Here is a 19909-nt window from a genome sequence, read left to right as displayed (position 1 = left end):
GGAAAAGACATTTCAGATCATGGAGTCTAACTGCTAACCTCACACTGCTAAGTCCACCACTAAACCACATCCCTCAGAACCACATCTACATGCCTTCTAAATACCACCAGGGATGCTGACAACAAAAGCAAATGACAGTGATCATGTGCAGACATACAGGCATGTGGGATGTTTTCATAACTTTGTCAACCCCCAAGTGGATTAAAAAGTTAACTTATTTCATACCTCGTGTCACTTGCTTTCTGTTCTCCTTAAAATTTAATGCAAAAGGGGGCTAAGCTCTTCAGCACAACTCACTGTTCCCGGTGTCAAATCTAAAAGAAGATGCTCGACACACAGGAAAATGGCAATTCACCGGTGAGGATAAACAAACCCCACGGTTTGGGTCGTATGCACCGCCCGCTAACCTCTGTTTAAAAGCCCGCAGAGCAGCAACACACTTCCCTCGCTTCAAGCGGCACCGACGCTCCCGTCCCGTCCCGTCCGCGGCGGTATAGCCGAGCCCGATGAGTTAGAGGTGGCTCGTCCTCCTGCCGCCTGCATCCGGCCCCGACCCCCGCTCACCGGGAACGGAGCCCAGCCCAGTCCGAGAGGCTCCGTGCCCTCGGCAGGGTCAACCCAGCGCCTCGCTCCAGGAAATCCTCCTCCATTCCTGGAAATCCAGCCGCCTTTTCTCCTGACTCAGGGATAAAGCCCGGAAACGGCCCCGGCGAATCCAGCGGCCAAGCGGTGGGCGGGCGGGAGCCGGCATCGCGGGCCTCAACAGCAGGGCACCAAGCCGCCCCCTCCCTTCACGACCTCCCACCTCAGGTGATAATGGCTCCTTGGGAGCTGCCACCGCCCGCCCTTCGCTCCCCGCCGAGACTCGGGGCTGCCGCGAGGGAAACGAAAGTCCCGGACAGTGGGAGGGGAACGCGGACCCCAGAACGACGGGGACCAGGCGGATCGAAGGGAGCTCGGGCCCCAAAGTTCCGCTGCGGGCAGCGCGCTGTAGCCTCGCAGCTCCGGCGGAAAAGCCCACAGGCCGTCCGCTGCGGGAGCGGAGCCGCCGCCACTGACTGAGGAATCTCAGGGTCCGGACCCGTCCCGCCGTGACTTACCGTCCGCAGCGAGCTGCAGGGCAGCACAGGGCCGCGCATGGCTCCGCGGCCCACTACGTCCCCATGGCAGGATCCCGCGGAGCCCGGAGGAAGCCGCCCCAGCTCTGCCCGGCCCCGGCCGGAGCAGCACGGAGCGGAGCTGCGCTCCTCCAACTTTCTAGGGGCGGCAGGAGGAAAGCGGGAGGCGGCCCAGCCCCGCCTACCCACCGGCGCAAACCGACCGCTGGCGGCGGCGTTCCTTTAACCCTGGGATGAGCAAGCTAAAAAGAAACGACCGATGGTGTGTCCCGTGGCTAAACCTGCTGGAAAACACCTGGAAAAGGAGTCACCTCAGTAGAGGGTGTCCCTGCCCATGGCAGGATGAGCGTTTTCCAACCCAAACCCTTCTATGAGTCTATCTTAAAATTTCCTACAGTAATTCACCTTTACCTCCTACTGTTAATGTTGAGTTCATGTGAAACTTAACCATGTAGGGGTGAGATGGTAACACACTGCACCTCAACTGCCTTGTCAGCACCTAAATAATCCTCAAGAATGGTATTTATCAGCCCAAACTAGCATATTTAGAGTATATATGCCTATACTTTTTAATTTAAAACACACATTTGCTTGTATGCTGCGATTATCCAGCTGCATTGACAATGCAAATATAAAGTTAATGTAGCATTCTATGCGAGCTCTGCTTCATTTAATACATGCTTCTAATTATAGTGTTTAAAAACACAGTAAGGATTAGGTGGCAAACAGATAAAGCACTCCCTTTTATATGTTGCACATTAAGATCCCACCATGTTGTTTCAGAACTATTCCCAGTTGACATAACCAGCTGCCAGGTTAGTTACCTCATCCTGACTGCTTGTCTGCTAAGGGTGATAGGAATTGGTTGGTTGTTACCACAAGATGCAGGTATCATGAATGGGAGGGATCCCGAATGGAAACAGCCACAGCACCTACTTCCCAGTGATCGGGTTGTGACAGGGAATGCTCCCCCATTTCCTGCCCTATCTCTGTCATACAAAGCCATTAAATTGAGGTGCTAAGCACTGTTTGGGAAGAATATACCCATTTCATGTATGTAAGCCCAAAATCTGCATACAATTCACTCCGTTCACTGCCTGAACTGCTGTGAAGAAAGCCAAACAGCTCCATGGGCTATGTCTACTATGCAGTTGCTTATCTCAGTGTGGAAGCCAGCAATGGGACATGCAGAGGAGAAAAGGACAAGGGCCACACAGCTACATAGCTCTCCTCCACACTTCAGGCTTGAGCAGCTCTGATTTTGCAGTTGCAAGTGGGAAGAAAATAGAACAATACATTATAAGTCTGCAGCCATCTCCGGGGATAGAAATAGAAACAATTTACTGAGTTTTGTCTAGTTCTTTTCCTTGCCTTACATTGGGAAAATACAAAAAAAAAATGGAAGGGGGTTTGAGCCCCCCTCCTATGGGGACAGCCTGAGAAGGCTCCAGGGAAACCTTCGAGCAGCTCCCAGCGCCTAAAGGGGCTACAAGAAACCTGGAGAGGGGCTTTGGATAAAAGCCTGTAGGCACAGAACAAGGGGAATGACTTTAACCTGCCAGAGGGGAGGCTGAGATGAGCTCTTAGGCAGAAGCTCTTCCCTGTGAGGGTGCTGAGGCGCTGGCACAGGGTGCCCAGAGAAGCTGTGGCTGCCCCATCCCTGGCAGTGTTCAAGGCCAGGTTGGACACAGGGGCTTGGAGTAACCTGGTCTAGTGGAAGGTGTCCCTGCCTGTGGCAGGGAGTTGGAACTGGGTGAACTTTAAGGTTCCTTCAACCCAAACCAGTCTGGGATTCTAGGAAAATTATCGCCTAAGGGAAAAATCCTCAACCACCAGTAAGTATATTTTGTGGAGAAGGAAATCACATTTTTAATGGGCTGTTTCAGATTTATCCCATGCTGTCATGAGTGGCGCAGGCACACCCTTCAGTGGAGCTTCAGCCTTCCACAACAAGAAAAAGCATTTCTCCAGAACAACAGAAGTGTCGGAGGAACCCCTCTTCCTGCACTCCGCACGGGAAAGCGATCTCACAGCCCGCTGCAGGCTTGACATTTACACTAATATCAAACGCCTCAGCGCACTTCCCATCTCTCCCCAGAACTGGTTAGGCCACGCCGCCCCTCCCCGCTGTCTCCCCGTGTTCCAGCCTGCGGAGCCCTCACGGGTTCCGTTTCTCGGCAGTGCGAGGGGTAAGAACCGTTTCTCAGTGAGCCGAAACGCTCCCGCCGCCGCCATCGCAACACTTTACCTCAGGAGCTACGAGCGCCTCCGGCGGCGGCCATTGGCCTGAGCGGAGGGAGGGGGCGGAGACGCGCCCTGCGCGTTTCCCGCCGCCGCGTAGCCATGGTAGCGCCGTGACTCGCACGTTCGGCCCGGGTGCCGTCATGGCGGAGCCCAGCGCGGCGGTGAGTGAGTGACCCAGCGCGGCTCCGCGCCTCTCCCCGCCCCATGGTGCTGAAGGCCCGTGTCTCTGCTTCTCCCTAGGAGCAGCGCTGGCTGCAGGCGGCTCAGGACTTCAGCCGCCGAGCGCTCCCGGCCCAAGAGGGGCCTGGCGCACCGGAGGGGCCGCCGCTGCTGGACGCGGTGCTGCGGTGCCTGCGCAGCGCAGTTGGCGGGGACCTGCCGCTCGGCTACAGGTGACAGCGGGGTGGAGAGGGGAGGAGAGAAGAGGAAGGGTGGAGAGGGGCGAATGGGCATGGTCGGACCGCCCTTCACGCCCGCGGCATGGTCCGGAGGAGGAAGTTACACAAGCAAACTCGTGAAGGCCCCGCGGGCGAACGGGGCTGGTGGGGTCCTCCCGGGAGCTGGGAGCTCGGCACGGCGGCTGCCGCTGGACCAGTGCCGCTCGCTCATATGCGGTGTCTGCCCCGGATGCTGGGTGTGGGAGGGTTGTTTTCGAAGGCAGATAACCGCGTGCGTGTTCTTGGCTTCGGTGCGCCCTCGGTCACTCTTGCGGTATTGAGTACGCACCGTGTCTGCGGTAGGGAGAGTGTGTGACCGAAGTGGGGCACCTCGCTGATCCTGCTGGATCCTGCTAGTCTGCTGAGGAGGCTGTGCCTGGCCATGGTCTCCAGGGCTGCTGGCCAGCTGAGGTCTACATTCAAGTGGGTGGTCTCCCAAAGGGGGGAATCTAGGATAGCATGATCCACGTTTTAGCTGGTAAAAGGCTTTTAGGTGTTTACTGTCATGAAAAACACACAGTTTGCTGAGAGATCCAGATTGGAAGATGTGGCTCGTCTGGATCTATTTCTCTCTTGCTCCAATTTATGGTCAAAGAATAAACCCCTGGCACAGCTGGTTTGGGGAAGGTCAATTGGAATTGATTAGGGTCTTATGACCTTTAATTTCGTACTAATAGTTTATAAATGTAGATGATGCATGTTTCAGACCAGCTAAACTGATTTCATCGAAGCCATATTTTTTCTATAGACTGTATTTCACAATGTTTAAAACAGAGTTTGGTTTATGTACAGGAGAATTCATCAAGAAGAGCTGATACTTCTCTTGCATGAGGCCAGTGGTCTGTTTGTGAGCAGCGTTCTCCATCCACAGTTAACTGTCAAGCTCTGGATTACCAGAAGAGCCCATTTAGGTTTCTGGATGTGATAACCAGGATCCAGTGCACTCCTGTAGTTTTGGTTTCTCTCAAAAAGCAGACAGCACATGTGATGTCAACACAACCAGTGCTGCGTTCTCCTTGTAGATCATAGATACCAGTATTATTACTGGTGCTGTTCTGACTCTGAGTACAAAGCAATTTGCTTATGTTATTTTCAGCTAATCTTGAGCAAGTGTTCAAAATCTGTCTAGACGGGCCCTCAGTGATATGGCTTAGTGGTGGCCTTGGCAGTACTGGGGAATGGTTGGACTTGATGATCTTAAAGCGTCCAACCTATTTGATTCTATGATATATTGCTGGTCCAGACCCATTGCTCATCTGGACTGGTTTCTGGCTTTGAACCTTTGATACCTGACTAATCAACTGAAACTCATCAAATTCATATTCTCTCAATTTGATTATGTCCTGCTACTGAGCAAGTGGGTGTTGAAACAGAGTTCCAGTTTCACAACCTAAAATTGTCGGCAAACCTCACTGGAAACAAGTATCAAAATCACTAGCTGGAGGCCAGTTTGTATTCAGTCTTTCAGTATTTATGTTGTTGTGAAGAGGGGACTTCTGCTAATGTATTTATGCTATCATGGAGAGAGGACTTCTGTTAATTCTCTAGAATGCAGAGCCAGGAAGTAAACAATGATGATGAATGCTACCAGGATCATACACTGGAAAGGCTTAGCATGTACTGAGAATGCTGCCTTGCTCTCCCATATTTGGTACTGTGGCCAGTCTAAGCTTGATAATGCTAAACTGTGGATGGCCTCACATGCCAATTTGATGTTACATCTCCTCGCCTCACTCTCCAAAGCCAGGAGCGTAGGTGGGAAGTTTCAGGGCTAGCTTGGCTCTGATGTTATAAGTGAAGTCCCAGTCTAAGATTACTGGCTTATTGTCTCTCAGTTTTGTACTGTGTAAGCTATTCACAGGAGAGAATTTGTCACAAAACTGTCATAATCTTCATCTAGAAGTTTTCAACCCTGCTTTTACCACAGTTCATCAACTTGAGCCCACAGTGATGGAATTAGTCTGTATTTACCTGTGCTCGTAACTGGTATGTAAACTGTTCGAACAGTTGTTGGGGTTTTCTCACAGTCTCCCATTCAAGCTAAACATGCCTGAATTAATAACTGTTCTCCTTCCCACTTCCCCCCACACACACATGTACTAGGAAATATGTTCTGTTTTCTTACCCTTCAATTATTTTTTCCCCAAGCCTTCTGCATGCCTGCTCAGGTAACCATAGTAGCAGAGGATGTCTGTTTTCAGAGAGGATGCTCAAGCAGCACACACATGTTGACTGAGCTGAGAGAGATCATTGATAAATGCCAGTGAATGAGTTGGTTCTTGCCGTGTGGTATCATCAGACCATACCAATAGCTAAGGCTTTTTTGACTTAGCCAGGCTTTGTGCACTGGAATGATCACTGTAATCCCTGAACTTTGTAGACTTGAGTTTTTCCTACATCCTTCTATAGTCTTGCTTCTCTTTTTTTTTTCCAGTTTCATCTCCATCTCTGACCTGCAGCATCAGCAGTGTGTGCCATGCTGCAGCCACCTGACCTGGAGCACTAATGAGTTTAAAGAATGGGCTCGTCAAGGACAAGCTGCTATACCCACACAGAGCACTTTGCCAAGGGCTTACCTCATTTTGGTTGGCTATTTAACAGATGGAAGGCAAGAGAGCAAAGAAAAGTTGGTAGATGGTTGTCTATATGTGAAAGACAATACTGGGATAATCCCATGTGAGGTATGTTCTCAGTATGAGGAATCTGGCTTTTATTCTCACTGATGGGGCAGTATCACAGACCACCAGGGGCTTCAAACGGTCTGCCAAAGTTTAGTGAGGGAAATAACACGCTTGTATAACCGCCAGGAAAACAGGTCCTGGGGAGAGGATAGGACATGTCAAATTTGTCATTGCTAGGAGGGCAAATATTGGATGCACTGGCCTGGAGAAAAGAGGCAGTCTAATGTATGATTCTGTTAAATTCTCAACAGTACAAGGTGGCCTGGGGGACCTGGAAGTCATAGCACTCTCCTCTGTTTGATCTAACTAGTGGAGCAGAAGTAACTTTCTGTAGAGTCATACTGGGTGCTCAGTGATGCAATGGTGACATACTGCCACAAAATAAGAAGTTTGCTTGATAATTGAATTAAAAGCCTTCTGAAAGTCATTGCATGGGGAGTCTAGACAAGAGGTAACCCTTAGAAGCGGTGACGAAAGAGCACTGAGGTTGTGCTTTCCAAGGAGATGAAGAAAAAAAGCTATATTGGTATGAACTTCTAACTGAAAACAAAGGGGAAAAGAAAGCAGATGGGAATTCTAGAATAGTCTGAAAATAGCTAAGCCTTGCAGTGAATTAACGATCACCTAGCCAGGAGGATGCAGCTATAACCCAGGAAATGCTAGCTGCAGAGCGCAGCAAATTTGTTCCAGATTTCCATCTGGAAGGACAGAAGTTCTCCATGCAAGATAAGTGTGTCAGCAGAAAACACCACTCTCATATAGAAATGAAGCCCTGCAGTAGAACAAGAGTTTGTGATGTGCATTGCAAGTGCAAATTAGTAATGCACATTGTAAGTAATGCTGAGAAAACATACTCTTAATTCATCTCAAGCATTTATCTTGTTATCTTTTGTCTTAGGTCCTGCATTTTGAACTTGAGTGGCTGGAGTCACTGTTTGTCTTCCCAAGCTGGTCATACATACCACAGACAGACAAGAGTGCAGCAGGGTATTTGGAAATCCTATTGGACCCGGTGCCAGTAAATCTTCTCAAGAAGGTACCTGACAGCATTCCAGTCACCTACCAAGTATCAGCCAAGACACTGCTTACCTCCAGGTAAATACTTAGCATGCTCAACTCCATCATAGCGCTGTTGCTCTGGTTTGGCAGGTACCATGAGGAGCACTGGCCTTAGGAAGAGCTGGATTCTGTTTCTGCCGCAGGTGGAAGCGTAACAGTGAGTGGTGGAAGTAAAAGTAATACAATTAAGCTGCTTTTCATTAATCAGTTGCTTCCCAGGAACATTTATTGGAAGTTTTAATTCTGTATTTTGACAAACTAAAGCAAATTTAAGTATTTCCAGGTGTATTTTGATATTACAGAAAGGACATGAGAACAAAGGGATGATTCAGCTTTCACTGAGGCTGAAATTCATTCTTTTGATTAGCACAACTTTTTCTTTGACCATGAACCAAAAGTATTATAAGTATTATTGAAAGTAATTCTAGATTCTAATGGGGAATTAATATACACCACTGGTCAAATTCTTGTCAGATTGCTGAGATAAAGGTGCCAGTTAAATGTCAGCTGCTAAGATTAACTTGTCTTTAGTGGAAATAATATAGTATGTGAAAATATAGCCAATGGAATTGCAAATCTTACTGAAGTTGATAATTTCAGGTTGTGGTAGATCATATTTTATCTTCTTGAGTAGAGAATTCTTGGTGTAATAACAATAAAATGTCACTAGTCAGGCTGCTGTAGTTTCTTTTTTGGCTATATCTGCTTTACTTTAAGGTGAAGTGTTTCATGTAGCTCACCAGACCTTTCTAAACAAGAAATCTTTCCCTATTTCAGTGTACATTCTCAGAGCAGCTTCTCTGCTGCTGTTACCTGATAGTTGAACAATTTTCCATGTTCTTTCTTAAGAAATGTTACCAATGAAGTGCTGGTGTTAGTGTGTGTGGACTTCCCTTTTAAGAAGTCATAAAGGTAGATCAGTGTGTGGTTTAGAATCAAGGGTGTGTTTGTTCACAGAGGGCTATATTCAAGTCCAGTTGGAGTTGAAAATGCCAAATGTTTGAATTTTTGGTTTTCAGTTTTTGAAATGAAGGTTTGGCTGCAGAAATGTCGCCTCTCTCTCCTCTCTCATCTCATCTACTTTCGGTTTTGCTGCTCTTTCAGTCTGTGCCAAGATTGTTAGGAAGACTCCATTAATGCTCTCAAGCCTCTTTTGTTTTAGGTGTAGATCTTCCACGGTGTCACATTCCATGGAGCTACAAAGCCAAGTTCTCTTTTCTGCTGAAGCTTGTGACTTCCCCCGCCTCCTTCCCTTTTGATCTCTAATTAATCTCTTATTTGTGGTAAAGCTTTTTAAAACCTGGTTGTTGTCATGGATCATGTGCTGTATTCAAACGTGAGGGGTTTGTAAAGTGTCAGATGGTTTTAGCATATAAAACTAAAGAATTTTGAAGCCAGATATTGTTCTGAAAACCTCTCTGAGAGGTGATCCACGTTGGATCCTTTATTTCCAGAAAGTGCATGCTGCAGATTTGTTTATTTTGCTTTTGAGACACTTCTGAGTTCTTCTTTCATCTCTGATTTCCTTTGCCTCTTCAATTGTCCTCCAGGAGTCCGTGTGAGAAAAGAGCAAAGCTCCCTGTGGCAGGTGAATTGACCCAACGCGGGCCTCTCCTTTGTATTCACCGGAAGACATTCTTCTTTCTGTTTCTGAAGTGCTGTGTCTCAGGTGTTCGGGTCCCTGTGCTGGTGCAGGCAAGTGCTTGGAATTTTGCTCACATACTCACTGTCTGTATCTGTGTATGTGCTACTTGATTAATTCTTTGAAGCTTGCCCTTGACTTCCTGGTTTGATTTAGTCTTCCTTTTACTAGTTAGTTAGTTAGTTATTTTATTCCATGCAGCCTACAATAGCTCTTGTGTGTAAGAAGTCTAATACTCTAGTTTTATACCCTGAAGAAATATAGCCCTCCTTCCTTATGCAGTTGCAGTGTTCCTAAACATCTTGCAGATATCACCCTTTTGCTAGGTGTGTGAGGCAGTCCTCTTGAAGGAAAAGGTTTTTTGGAGTGGGGTTATCGGGGTCAGGAAGAAGTTTTTCCAGTGCAGAAGATGCTGATGTTGCTTTTGATTTCTCTGCTCTAGAAGCCCAGCCAGCTGGCATGGCATCATACCCTCCAGTTGGGTCGCAGGTATGCAATCACAGGCCTGAGCCTGACCAGCCTGAAGAAATCTGGACAAAGGACATTTGTTACCAGTGATTCTTCCCACCTTCTGCCCTACTGTGCAGAGCAAGTGAGGGAGCAGTCACTGGACAGTGCTTGGCAAGACGAATCCACTCAGTCTTCTTCCCTGGAGACTGCTGAGCAGCTCAGTAGTATCTTGGAGCTGAGAGTTGAAGAGGAGAGGCCAAGATCAACCAAAGAGTCCAAGATCATCTCATATGTGGTAAGGATTTGTAGGGTTACCCTTCACCCACTCATGCTGTAGGGTTTCAGCTCCTGGCCTGCAAGATCTTATTTTTCATCATGAATTTATTTCCTTATTGCTCAGGCCTATGAGACTCTTGTGTTCTGGGGCTCTCTACACTCATATAACTTTCTGTTTGCTTTCTGTTTTAGGGATTTGTCACCAAAATACTCAATATCCAAGCTGGTCTCTTTTTACTGGATGACAAAGTCTGCTTGTGCCTTGCTTACCAGCAGTTGTTGAACTCTGCACGTGGACTCCGACCAGGAGCATATGTGGAGGTAACTTGTGACTTAGGAAGGCATAAAGCATTCAGTGTAAAAGACTTGGGCCCGGGACATAGCTCACGAGTGTGTGGGTTAACAGAATACTATGGAAACGTTGGAATTATTTCAGCAAGTCAAGTATCTGGAACAGAATTGGGGATCTTGCTGTCTAGGTTTGGGCATGAGTGTTGAAATGATGATTATCTGATTCCTCCCTAAGCAGTGCGAGGTTCCTCAGGCCCATTTGATTTATAGATAATCCAGTAGAGTGATAAAGGATTTGGGGTGGGGTGATAGTTCTGGGGAGTGGTGGCAGACCAGCTATCTCTTCTCTTAAGTTGTACATTTGTGTGTATCAGCTCATCGATGTCCACCTCCTGCAGAAGCCTCTGGTATCCTTCCCTTTCGTTGTACTTGGTGCTTGCCTGAGCAGCACTATTGTGCTGAAGGGTTTTTCAAGGCTCAGCACCCCCTACCAGCCACCAGCCTCTTCTGGAAATCTCTACTTAGAGCTGCTCTTCCGCTACAATCTTGGTATGCCACTGTACCTCTGGCTGGTGAGCCTCCTGGAGACATTCGAGGAGAGGTGAGGACAGTTCTGAAGTCAGCCTATGTATGAATGTGCTTCGTAAGCTACCTGGGTGTCTTCTAGACCAAAGGGTCACAAAATTACTGTGAGGGATGCTAATAGCACTAGTAATTACTTCTGGTTTACTGGCTTCAGTAAGCCATTCGTCTAGATTTCACACGGTATCCAGTTGCTTGTACCTTGCATTTGCTCTTACGAGAAAATCCTGTACTTTTTTCAAGTGCGTGTGCAGTGTGCCCACTGGTTGCAGGAAGTTGCAGCACTCCTGCTCCTGTTCTCCTGCCTAGGAAGTTTTGTCCTGACATATGGAAGCACTGTAGGGATGTCTGCCTGCCAACGTGGTTTGTTTGGCAAGTCAAGGTGGATGCAGGCTGGAGTTGGAAACTGCTGCTACAACCAGATAACAACAAATATAAAGGCTTTTTTGTTCTGGCTGCTCAGAGGAGCAGCTGCAGCTGCTCAGCAAACCACTTTGATATATTCTGAGTATGGCCAGTAGTGCAAGCATTTGTTTGAGAGCCTCTGTCTTAGCAGAGGTCTTCCAGACGGCTTCGTGCTCTCCCTGACAGCTGCACTGCATAACAGCTGTGGGCCAGTTTCTGGATTTATTTCTGGGTTTGTTCTGGAACCTTAACCGCAGCCTTGGACTTCAAAAAGGAACATTTATGTATTCAATCTCAGGCAGCCAAGTAGCAGTTTATGGAATGCTCAGTCTTCCCGTGCTTTACGGGCACCGTGGAATTTTTATGCTTTCCAATCAGACAGCTTCAGGTTTGCCCTGGGAATGATGCTAGCTGTAAGTTTCAGTTTTCATTAGCTTTTTCACTTTCTATAAATGTGACTGCTTTGCCCTGCTGCTGCTTGGAAGTTGTTGCAGTGAGTTAGTTGCTACCTCTCTTTGAGTTCACTTTCTGTCGTGTTTCGACCAGCAGTGTGATCACTTCCAGACATTCAGAAGCAGTGAGCTAAACTTGAGACAGGATCACAACGCAAGGACAATGCTGGAAGCAGAGCAGCCTGTGGTTGTTTCTGTCTTGTGATTTATTTATTTATTGCATCCTGTAAAAGAAAGCCAAGTGTACCTAACATGAGTAATCATACCAAGCTTAGGCAAAATACATGGAGGTCCATTTGTGGGGCTTAGAGGGAGACTATATTCAGGTGTTTTGGGGTGGGGTTTTTTTGTCCACTTGAGTTTTGAGGTTTTGCCAGTCCTTCCATTTCTGTACATTTCCCTCTTCCTTGTCTGACATCAGTCTGCATCACCCTTAAATGTTCCTTTTTTAGTCACTTCATGTTCTTTTTGTGCCATCCCTAGTTCTTGTCCTGCTGAGCACATTCACTCATAACAAGCAGAAAGAACACTTGAGTTACATGCAAAACTCAGTAAGAAGCTAGGACTGCTAATGCTTTTTGTTATCATTTTTTTCCAGGTTTTCTTGTTTCTTTGGCCGCTGTCACCCGTTGCTTCGCTCCATGCACCGAAACCCTGGAGCTGCTGAGAAGTTCCTTGTCCCCCTTCTACAAGCTGTGGTCCCAGATAGACAGGAAGCAAGAGATATTTACAGTGAAATCCTAGATAGAAAACACCAGTGTCCCCTGCAGAAGGTGAATAAATGGTCTGTGAGCTGCTTCCTGTTTGTCTGATGGGAAGAAACTCAGCTGGTTCATTTGTTCTTTCTTGTTTTCTTAGTATTCAACCTTGAACCCCCCATGCCAGGCCCCATCTCTGTCTGCAGTTTGCCATGTGGCAGAAGAGAAGAGCTGGGAAGGCTTCAGTCCATCACAGTTGCTCTCCCCCTTGGAGGAACAGCACATGGGCACCCAGGAGCTGAACCGCAGACTGGCCTGGTCCTACTGCACATTCTCAGCAGGAAGTTTCCAGCCCCAACTGGTAAGTGCCTTGTTCCCTTTACTGTCTGTGCCTTGAGATTTCCCAGATCTCCCCATGCCTTCCAGCACCCTGTTTGATGCATGCCTCTTCTTCCTGTTCGGCAGTGACACTGTTTTTCTCACTTGTGTGTTGGACACAGGCCAAATTCAGGCTGCTGCTATATGCAGTTTGATTTATAACCTTCCAAGATGGGAAGTGTTTGATGCTCCTTGCAGCTTCTTTTCTGTTGCAGATACTGCTGGGTGTGCTGAGAGTCTCCTCCAGGAGCAGTTCCCTCCAGCTGCAGGACAAGAGCAGCACGCTGCCCTGTGTGATATGCAATAGGGATGGTAGCCCCTTTGCTTATACAGCTGCCATAGGTATGTCCCACTAAGTTAAATTTGAGAGTGCTGAGTTTCTGGTGTTCTGCCATCCAGCTCCAAAACAAGGAAGAAGAGACTTAGTATGGAGATGCAGAACTGGCACTGCCTGGCCTTGAGACTGTAAAATGAGGAAATCAACCTTACTAGTTTTATGTTTCCTTTTTATTAGCTCCTCTCTGTGTTTGCAGGATCACTCTTGCAGGTGGAGACCTATCAGCTCATAGTGGAGAGATTCCTTCAGACTGATTTTCCCTCCTGGGAGCACCTGCCAAATCTGGCGCATATAAGGGAGAAAAAACATAGGTGAGTCCCTTTATTTGGTGCACAAGTAAAATCATCCCTCTTCAGTTACACAAGTATTTTGGACTATGGCAAAGCTGCTGATCAGCATAGTGTGTTGTGCCAAAGCAACTGTCCTTTGATACGTGCAGAAAGGGATCTGCACATAGGACCCTTTCGTGCTGACTACTCGTGGGATACTCACCAGAAGTGCTTTTCCCAGATAACTGCTTGTTTTGGACAACCACCTATCAGGATCAGGGAGTTTCACTGCTACAATTTGTCATTTCAGTGTCTACGTGCAGTTCTACTATGAGGATGTTCAGGTTCTCCGTGCTGCGGAAGGACAAATCCAGAAAAGCCTTGGGAGAGGAAACAGCTCCTCTTTGAGGAAAACAGATGGTGGCAGCTTAACATCTGAGCTGGAAACCCCAGAGGCAAAAATGCTCAAATTGGAGGATCCCAAGCCAGATACTCGCAGAGATGAAAACTGTCAGGGGGGGCAGAGCAGCGCTAGGACAAAGAGCTGTGTATCTCACCTCTTCTTGGTTACCCAGAAAGAGGGTCTTATGTTTCGCAATTACCAGCTGCCCAGGAAAGACGATGGAGAAGGATGGGAGCTGCAGCGCAGTTTCCAAGCCACGGTGTTGTGGCTTGGCAGACCTCGGCTCTGGAGCCACCCCAGAGAAATTGGGAGTCTAGCAGAGCTGGAGGAGAGCGGCTGTGATGGAGAAGAGGACATGACACGGCAAGAAGTGAGGCAGGAGGCGGCTTTGGGGTGTGGTTTGATAAGGCTGGGAGTTGGCTCTTCAGGGAGCCCGTGTGATAAGGAAGTATCTAGATTCCTAATCAATGGGAAAGTGATTTCTGTGTTGGGTACAGATGCATGTTTATGCAGGCGACTTCCTTGTTCCATCCCAAGGGAGTTCCATCTCTTCTCTGTCACCTTCCTGTAAGTGCATTCCCCTTCCCTTACCCTCGACGGTGCTAACCTTACTTCTCAAGACGTCTTCTGCTGGGCTTGCTCTCTTCTCGCTGTCTTTTACATTTCCTACCTTATTCCTAACATTCGTCATCACCTTTTGCCTCTCTCCCTCCCCCTGCCAGGCACTACTGCTGTTTATGGGGAAGTCTCTACGATGGTTTCCATTTCTGCACCTGGATGGGCTGTATCGCTTCATTGTGCCCCACTGCTTGGTAAGAGAGAGATTGTCTCGCTGTTTCCTCTTGGAGACTTGCTGAACTGCACGTCAAGGTGTCAGAGGGTGACTAAGCTCTTTTTGAGGCTTGGAATTCCCATCCATCTTGCCAAGGAACTCCTTCAGTTCTGTGTTTGGTTAAAATTCTTGGAGCTCTGAGTTCAAAAGTTAGGTGTTTTTTTAACTTTAAACCATTGTTCTTCAGGTTTTTTTTCCTACATAGTTTTCATCCCTTTCTTTAACAGTCTTCTTTCTTGCCTTACCACTCTTCCTTCAGGACTTGGAAGTGTTTGACAAGCTTTGTTTTCCACCTGTGTCAGTCAAGTTCCTGAGCAGGTCATCCTGCCCCCTGTGCCTGCCTGTCCAAGATACCTGGCACTTACAGCATGTGACATGGATCTCCTGTCTGCCTGAGGTAAGTGCCTCATTGCTCTGGGCTTTCACGGGTGACTTGTAGATGTCTCTAGAACTAGCTCAGAAAACTATCTACAGAATGTCTTGTTGATGAGACTGTTCTGCTCTAAACTTCATCAGAGAAGGATGCTGGGCTTCACATTTTCCTGCCTCAGAATTAATCTGGGGAAAAAGCATCAGTAGCTTGACCTAGCTCTAAGCATGCAGAGCTTGCCTTTACTGCTCTGGCTGGGGACAGCTATAAACTGCAATCCACCTGAGGCTGTGTCTCCCTCACTTCTAGCTGGCAGCCAGGTCAGTGCGGACAGGCATGGACCAGAAAATTTCCTCCATTCCAGAAATACTTAGCAACAGGTATGTTGGTCTGCTCCAGATTACATGTGACTGTCTTAGGGAATGGGTCTGTATTCATCTTTACTGGAAACAGATTACATTAAGCAGCAATGAATTATCTGGCTTAGAAATATGGTTTGGAAGCCCTTCTGTGTGCAAGCAGTTCAGTCTGCCCCTGTTCTGTCTAGCAAAGCTAAAGGAAGTGCTGGTGACAAGACTGCAGGATGGTGTCCAGACAAAATTTGAGCTACTGCTGGTGTGGACTAGGTCACAAAAGGTGTCTGCTAAATTCCTGTCAGAAGCAGGAACAGACACATCAGGAAACTGAAGCTGAATGTGTGATGGCTTTTGTTGTTTTTTGGTTGTTGTAACATAATTTGCTCAAATACTAGGCTTAGAAGATCGTCTGTTCAAGAGCATGTTCAGATGTTTAATCTGGAGTGACAGGCATGCACACTGAAATCTTCCTCAGTGCCTTACGGCAAACTGAGTTTTGATTCGCTTGACTCCTTCCTCTAATTAAGGAAAACAATTAGGAGTTAAGCAGATAGGAAGGCTGTAATGCCTCTCCATTTTAATTCTTCACTGCTGAGCCTGAAGAAACAGAAAGCAAGTTAAAGGAGCCTCTTGACCCTGCGGTGGGGTAGGATGCAGTAAGCTACCTTTAGTCCAGTAACTCAGGTGCTCAAAGGCAGGTTCCCCTGAAACCAGGGTCAAGCAGCAGCACTCCACCCTGTCCTTTACAGCCATCTTGAAGGCAGGCCTTCATCCACTCTCTTTGTCTTCAGAAACCCTGGTCTGCTCTCAGTTTCACAGGTTCCCTTGCTTCCTTCTCTGGCAATATAGTGGAGAGGACCTTGTGTGCCTCTCCCAAGACCGAGAAGCCACCTGTGACTGTCAGCCTTCAAAAGCAGAAAGGTAAGATTTTGACAGCCTGTCAAGTAACAACAGATTGATTCTTGCTTTTCTCTGTTTCAGGGACAGTGCCAACTGTGCTCCTATATCTGACAACAGTGGAAGTATGCCAGGGTGTTGCACCCCATTGCATGTTAGAGGGTTGGGAAACTATGCTGCTTGTGTGTTGGGATGGGAATGAGAAAACTCTACCTGGAAAATCTGGGAGGTGGAACAGTGATAGCCTCGTTGTGATGGGAGGGAAAACACCTCTAGCAGATCCAGCTCCGTGACAGATTATGCTTACCTGCATGTGAGTGAGCTCATGGCGTGTGTGGTGCTGTGCCCTCTCAGGGAGTCTGCTAGCCGATGAGCACACCGTGAAGCTCAGCGTCTCAGTGGCACCAGGCTCCCCTGCTGTGTTGGATGTTTACATTGCTTCCACCTATCTGCAGCATCTCTGGGGTTTGCTACCTGGAGCCACGATCCTCTTCCAGAACTTGGAACGCAAAATCTCAAGGTACCTCTGTCTTTAGAGCCCTGATCTAGGCTGCTGAACTCTCTTACTGTCTTTGAAACCATTTCTTAATCTCACCTCTCATGGGAACTTGCTTTATTCTTTGTCCATACCTTCACGTATCCCAATCCCTTACTACAAATTATTTTCCTACCGTGTTACAGATGAAGATCAGCCCAGCCATCTCAAGCAAATTGAGAGGTTTGGCTTCTACAAGCTCTTTCTGACATCTGCTTTTTCATATTGCAGATTCTGTAATGTTTATTGCATCTACATTGCCTCCAGCTGTGTGAGCATCATATCTCTGCCAGCTTCTCCCCTACCTTTTCCTTCCAGGTGAGTTCAGCTTCTGTTCCCAACGTACAGTGTCCTAAGAAAGGTTTCTGTATTCCAAGCTTCTCACATTCCTGTTTCTTCTAGTCCTGCAGGAGAAAACTCTTCCCCCTCACTAGTGTTTCTATCCAGCCTGCAATGTCACCTGCAAAGCCTGTCCCAGGCACGGATTTTATGCCACTTGTCCTGTGTGCTGACGCTGTCCTTGCAGTGGGTTTGCTCACTTTGTAACAGCATCTTCAAAGAGGTATTCAAGCTTCTACAGGGATAATTTGTGAGGAGCTTTGCAGACTTTCTACTCTGACACATCCTTTGCTACCATGTAGGGAAAAAAAACAAGAGTTCCTGTCCCAATTCCAAACCCTCTTTTTCCAGTGTCTGAAAAGGTTTTGCATATTAAAAAGGGACCAGAGTGGCAACTGATTAGAAGTATGTATCTCATGCCAGGCAGGCTGGCAGCTGAAGTGAGGATACTGCAGGGGAGAATCCTGCTCTGTTAATGCTGTGCTTTTCCCATGTTCACTGCTGTTGGGGTTCAGCAGTTTGCAGCACGTGATTTTTGTCTCCATGCAAACCTTTCCTAAGACTCTCATTGGAAATACAGTAAAGTTTCTTAATCCTTTGCATATGTAATTAAGGGAGGGCTAAAAGAAGCAGTGGCCCTTCCCTTCTCTCTGTTATATCCCTCCCTATACATAGCTGTAGCTTTACTCTTCCTTCAGGGGAGGTGCACCCGACACAGTCCACCATGTCCATCACACACTGGAGTGAGGCAAGCCAGTGCACGGTAAGCACTGTAGAGCTTGGGTATGGGAAGAGGTGTGTAGGAGGGAACAAATTACACTACAGAGGGGAGAGGAAAATCAGATCAAGGATGAGATGTGGACAGAATAGCAAAGATGGACGGTAGAGTTGTCATGTCTTCCCAGACGTGACCAAAACTGCCACTCTCTTTACTGAGATCCATTGTCTGGGACATGACCCTTGTGAAGCCATTGTCCTGACCTCCTCCATATCTTGGTCTGCCTGCTCTCTCCTTAGGGTGGTGGTGGAGGATGGAACAGGCGATGCTTTGGTGCTGTGCCGGAACCAGCACGTGGCGGCAATGCTGGGCCTCAGCCTTCTCGAGTGGGAAGCGCTGCAGAACTGCGTGCAGAGCAGGGGCAGTGTGTCCATTCAGCATGGGGAAGCTACCGGCACAGGGGTGAGCGGGTTATTCCAGTAGCAATAGCAGTGTGCTGGGCTTGAGCCTCGGGTGAACTGGGTTTCCCTTTGCTGTAGATGTTCCAGAGGCTCCCTGCCTCCTTCTGCACATTAACTGGCAACACACCCTTTCCTTCCTCAGTGTGTAGAGGAACCTGAGGATCTCATTGCTTGCTACCTAAGGAGCCTGTGCAGGAGTCCTCTCATCTGTCGCCCTATTCTGCTGGATTTCAGCCTAGACAGGAAGCCCTCTAAGATCCTGCAGCCTGGTAAGCAAGCACTGTTGGCTTTAACCTGGGACGGAAGGGAAGAGGCATCTCATCAGGCTGGGGAAGGAGAGTTGCCACAAAACGAGGTCTGTGGAGGATTTCCATGGAATTGTGAACACTGTAGTGTAGAGCTAAGATGTGTCTTAGCAGAACCATGGTTACAAAAATACAGAAATAATATAAAAGTCACTATCTGCAACGGTATTATATATGATTTTTTTTTTTCTACTTTACACAGAAACATAGAGCTGGTTTAGAGCAAGGTTCCCTGTCCATGGATGGGAAGGGATTCTGGCCAGCCAGTTACTGTGCAGACCTCTCAAATCAAGCAGGTTTTAACTTTAGGCAGGACAGCACGTAGTGTCAAGAGTAGGCCTGGAAATCCTCACCATGGCCACAGAATTCAAAGTGCTGAGAAGTTTTGAATCCATAGATGCTGGTGTCTGAGCTCATGCTGCCGTAACTGTGCAGTTCCTGTGTTAAGGGACATTTGTCTTAGCCATTTGCTCTAGCACTAACATTTGAGTATGTGTCCCGGCACTGCAGGGGTTGATTTGCTGAGCTAACCAGAGAATGTTCTCCTGTGGAGACATTATCTTTTGGCTCTCATTTAACACAGTTTGTAAGGCCAGGTTGCTGATAGTGATAGAAGGTATGAAGCTCAATGCATCAGCTGTGTGAGCAGCACATAGTTCACAGCATTTCACAATGTAGTATATTTTCCTCCAAGCTGCAGGGGTGCTGGCCAAATGCCTTCATCTGCTTACATCCTGGATTCATTAATCATGCTGTCCTTGGAGGTTCAGCAGATGCCAAGCAGCTGCTGTAAGGCCTTCCTCCCCCAGCAGCTCCTACAGCTGTGTGCTGGAACAGAGCAGGAGCCCTGGGCTGAGTTGTTACAGGTTGTATCTTTCCCCTTCAGATCCACTGCAGCTCAGGAATTTTCGGTGCGATGAAGTGGAATTTGTGTCACAAGTGGGACCTCGGCTGAGCCTGCTGTGCCTGGATGTGAAGGAAGTGGAACAAGACACCTTGAGCTATCTGAACAGCAAGAGGATGAGAAGGACGTCTAGCCACTGCTGAGTGGGAGCCACTGCTTAACGTCTCTCCCAGTGGGAGAGGAATTATGGAAATGCCTGCTGGGATTAGGAGTTTCTTTTAATCTCCTTTCTAGTGGGAGCACAGGTCTGTGAGCACAGGGTGAAGGGTGCAGCCAGGAAGCTGCTGTGACTGGAATTCCTGAACAGTCATTCTGGACCATTGCCACCAGCGACGCTGGGTTACGGTTTGGAAGAGAGATGTTGAATGCTTCCTATGTGATAGCCGTTACTTTGGGGCTAAGGCACACAATGTGTGAACTTTATGCAGTAGTATCTACTAAATAAAGCTATTAAAATGACATTTAAATAA

The 19909-nt window shown here is 47.7% G+C and overlaps 2 protein-coding genes across 3 annotated transcripts in view; one reads left to right on the top strand and one right to left on the bottom strand.

The window, feature by feature from the left end:
- Positions 1 to 3504, bottom strand: part of TNFRSF1A (TNF receptor superfamily member 1A) — a 17800-nt gene extending 14296 nt beyond the window's left edge. Inside the window, exon 1 of one of the 2 annotated variants that reach the window (XM_062618515.1) lies at positions 3367 to 3504. In XM_062618515.1, coding sequence (XP_062474499.1) covers positions 3367 to 3504 — 138 coding nt within the window. Of the gene's footprint in view, positions 1 to 1100; positions 1299 to 3366 lie in introns of those variants that run through there. The other variant, XM_062618522.1, reaches the window with a different exon arrangement.
- CTC1 (CST telomere replication complex component 1) lies at positions 3394 to 19909 on the top strand. Its single transcript, XM_062618534.1, has 24 exons — positions 3394 to 3523; positions 3603 to 3754; positions 6234 to 6480; positions 7379 to 7575; positions 9090 to 9234; positions 9624 to 9926; positions 10100 to 10228; positions 10573 to 10799; positions 12236 to 12410; positions 12496 to 12696; positions 12929 to 13055; positions 13247 to 13361; positions 13630 to 14092; positions 14445 to 14534; positions 14814 to 14951; positions 15234 to 15304; positions 16092 to 16201; positions 16532 to 16697; positions 16944 to 17030; positions 17115 to 17274; positions 17750 to 17814; positions 18069 to 18231; positions 18373 to 18499; positions 19422 to 19909. The coding sequence occupies exons 1-24, from the start codon at positions 3503 to 3505 to the stop codon at positions 19580 to 19582; spliced, it is 3840 nt and encodes a 1279-aa protein (XP_062474518.1). The 5' UTR covers positions 3394 to 3502; the 3' UTR covers positions 19583 to 19909.

The sequence above is a fragment of the Pezoporus occidentalis genome, unplaced genomic scaffold (assembly GCF_034315485.1).
Source record: "Pezoporus occidentalis ecotype Australia unplaced genomic scaffold, CSIRO_AGI_Poc_V1 ctg104, whole genome shotgun sequence".
NCBI lineage: Eukaryota > Metazoa > Chordata > Aves > Psittaciformes > Psittacidae > Pezoporus > Pezoporus occidentalis.
The sequence above is the reverse complement of the archived record's forward strand: the minus strand, read 5'-3'. Positions and strand labels throughout refer to the sequence as shown.

Excerpts from the sequence above, each read along its gene's own strand:
- CTC1 (XM_062618534.1), top strand. The coding sequence starts at position 3,503 with ATGGCGGAGCCCAGCGCGGCG. Across the intron at positions 14,535-14,813 it reads TCATTGTGCCCCACTGCTTG|GACTTGGAAGTGTTTGACAA; the intron begins GTAAGAGAGAGA and ends CTCTTCCTTCAG. Across the intron at positions 18,500-19,421 it reads CTCTAAGATCCTGCAGCCTG|ATCCACTGCAGCTCAGGAAT; the intron begins GTAAGCAAGCAC and ends TTTCCCCTTCAG.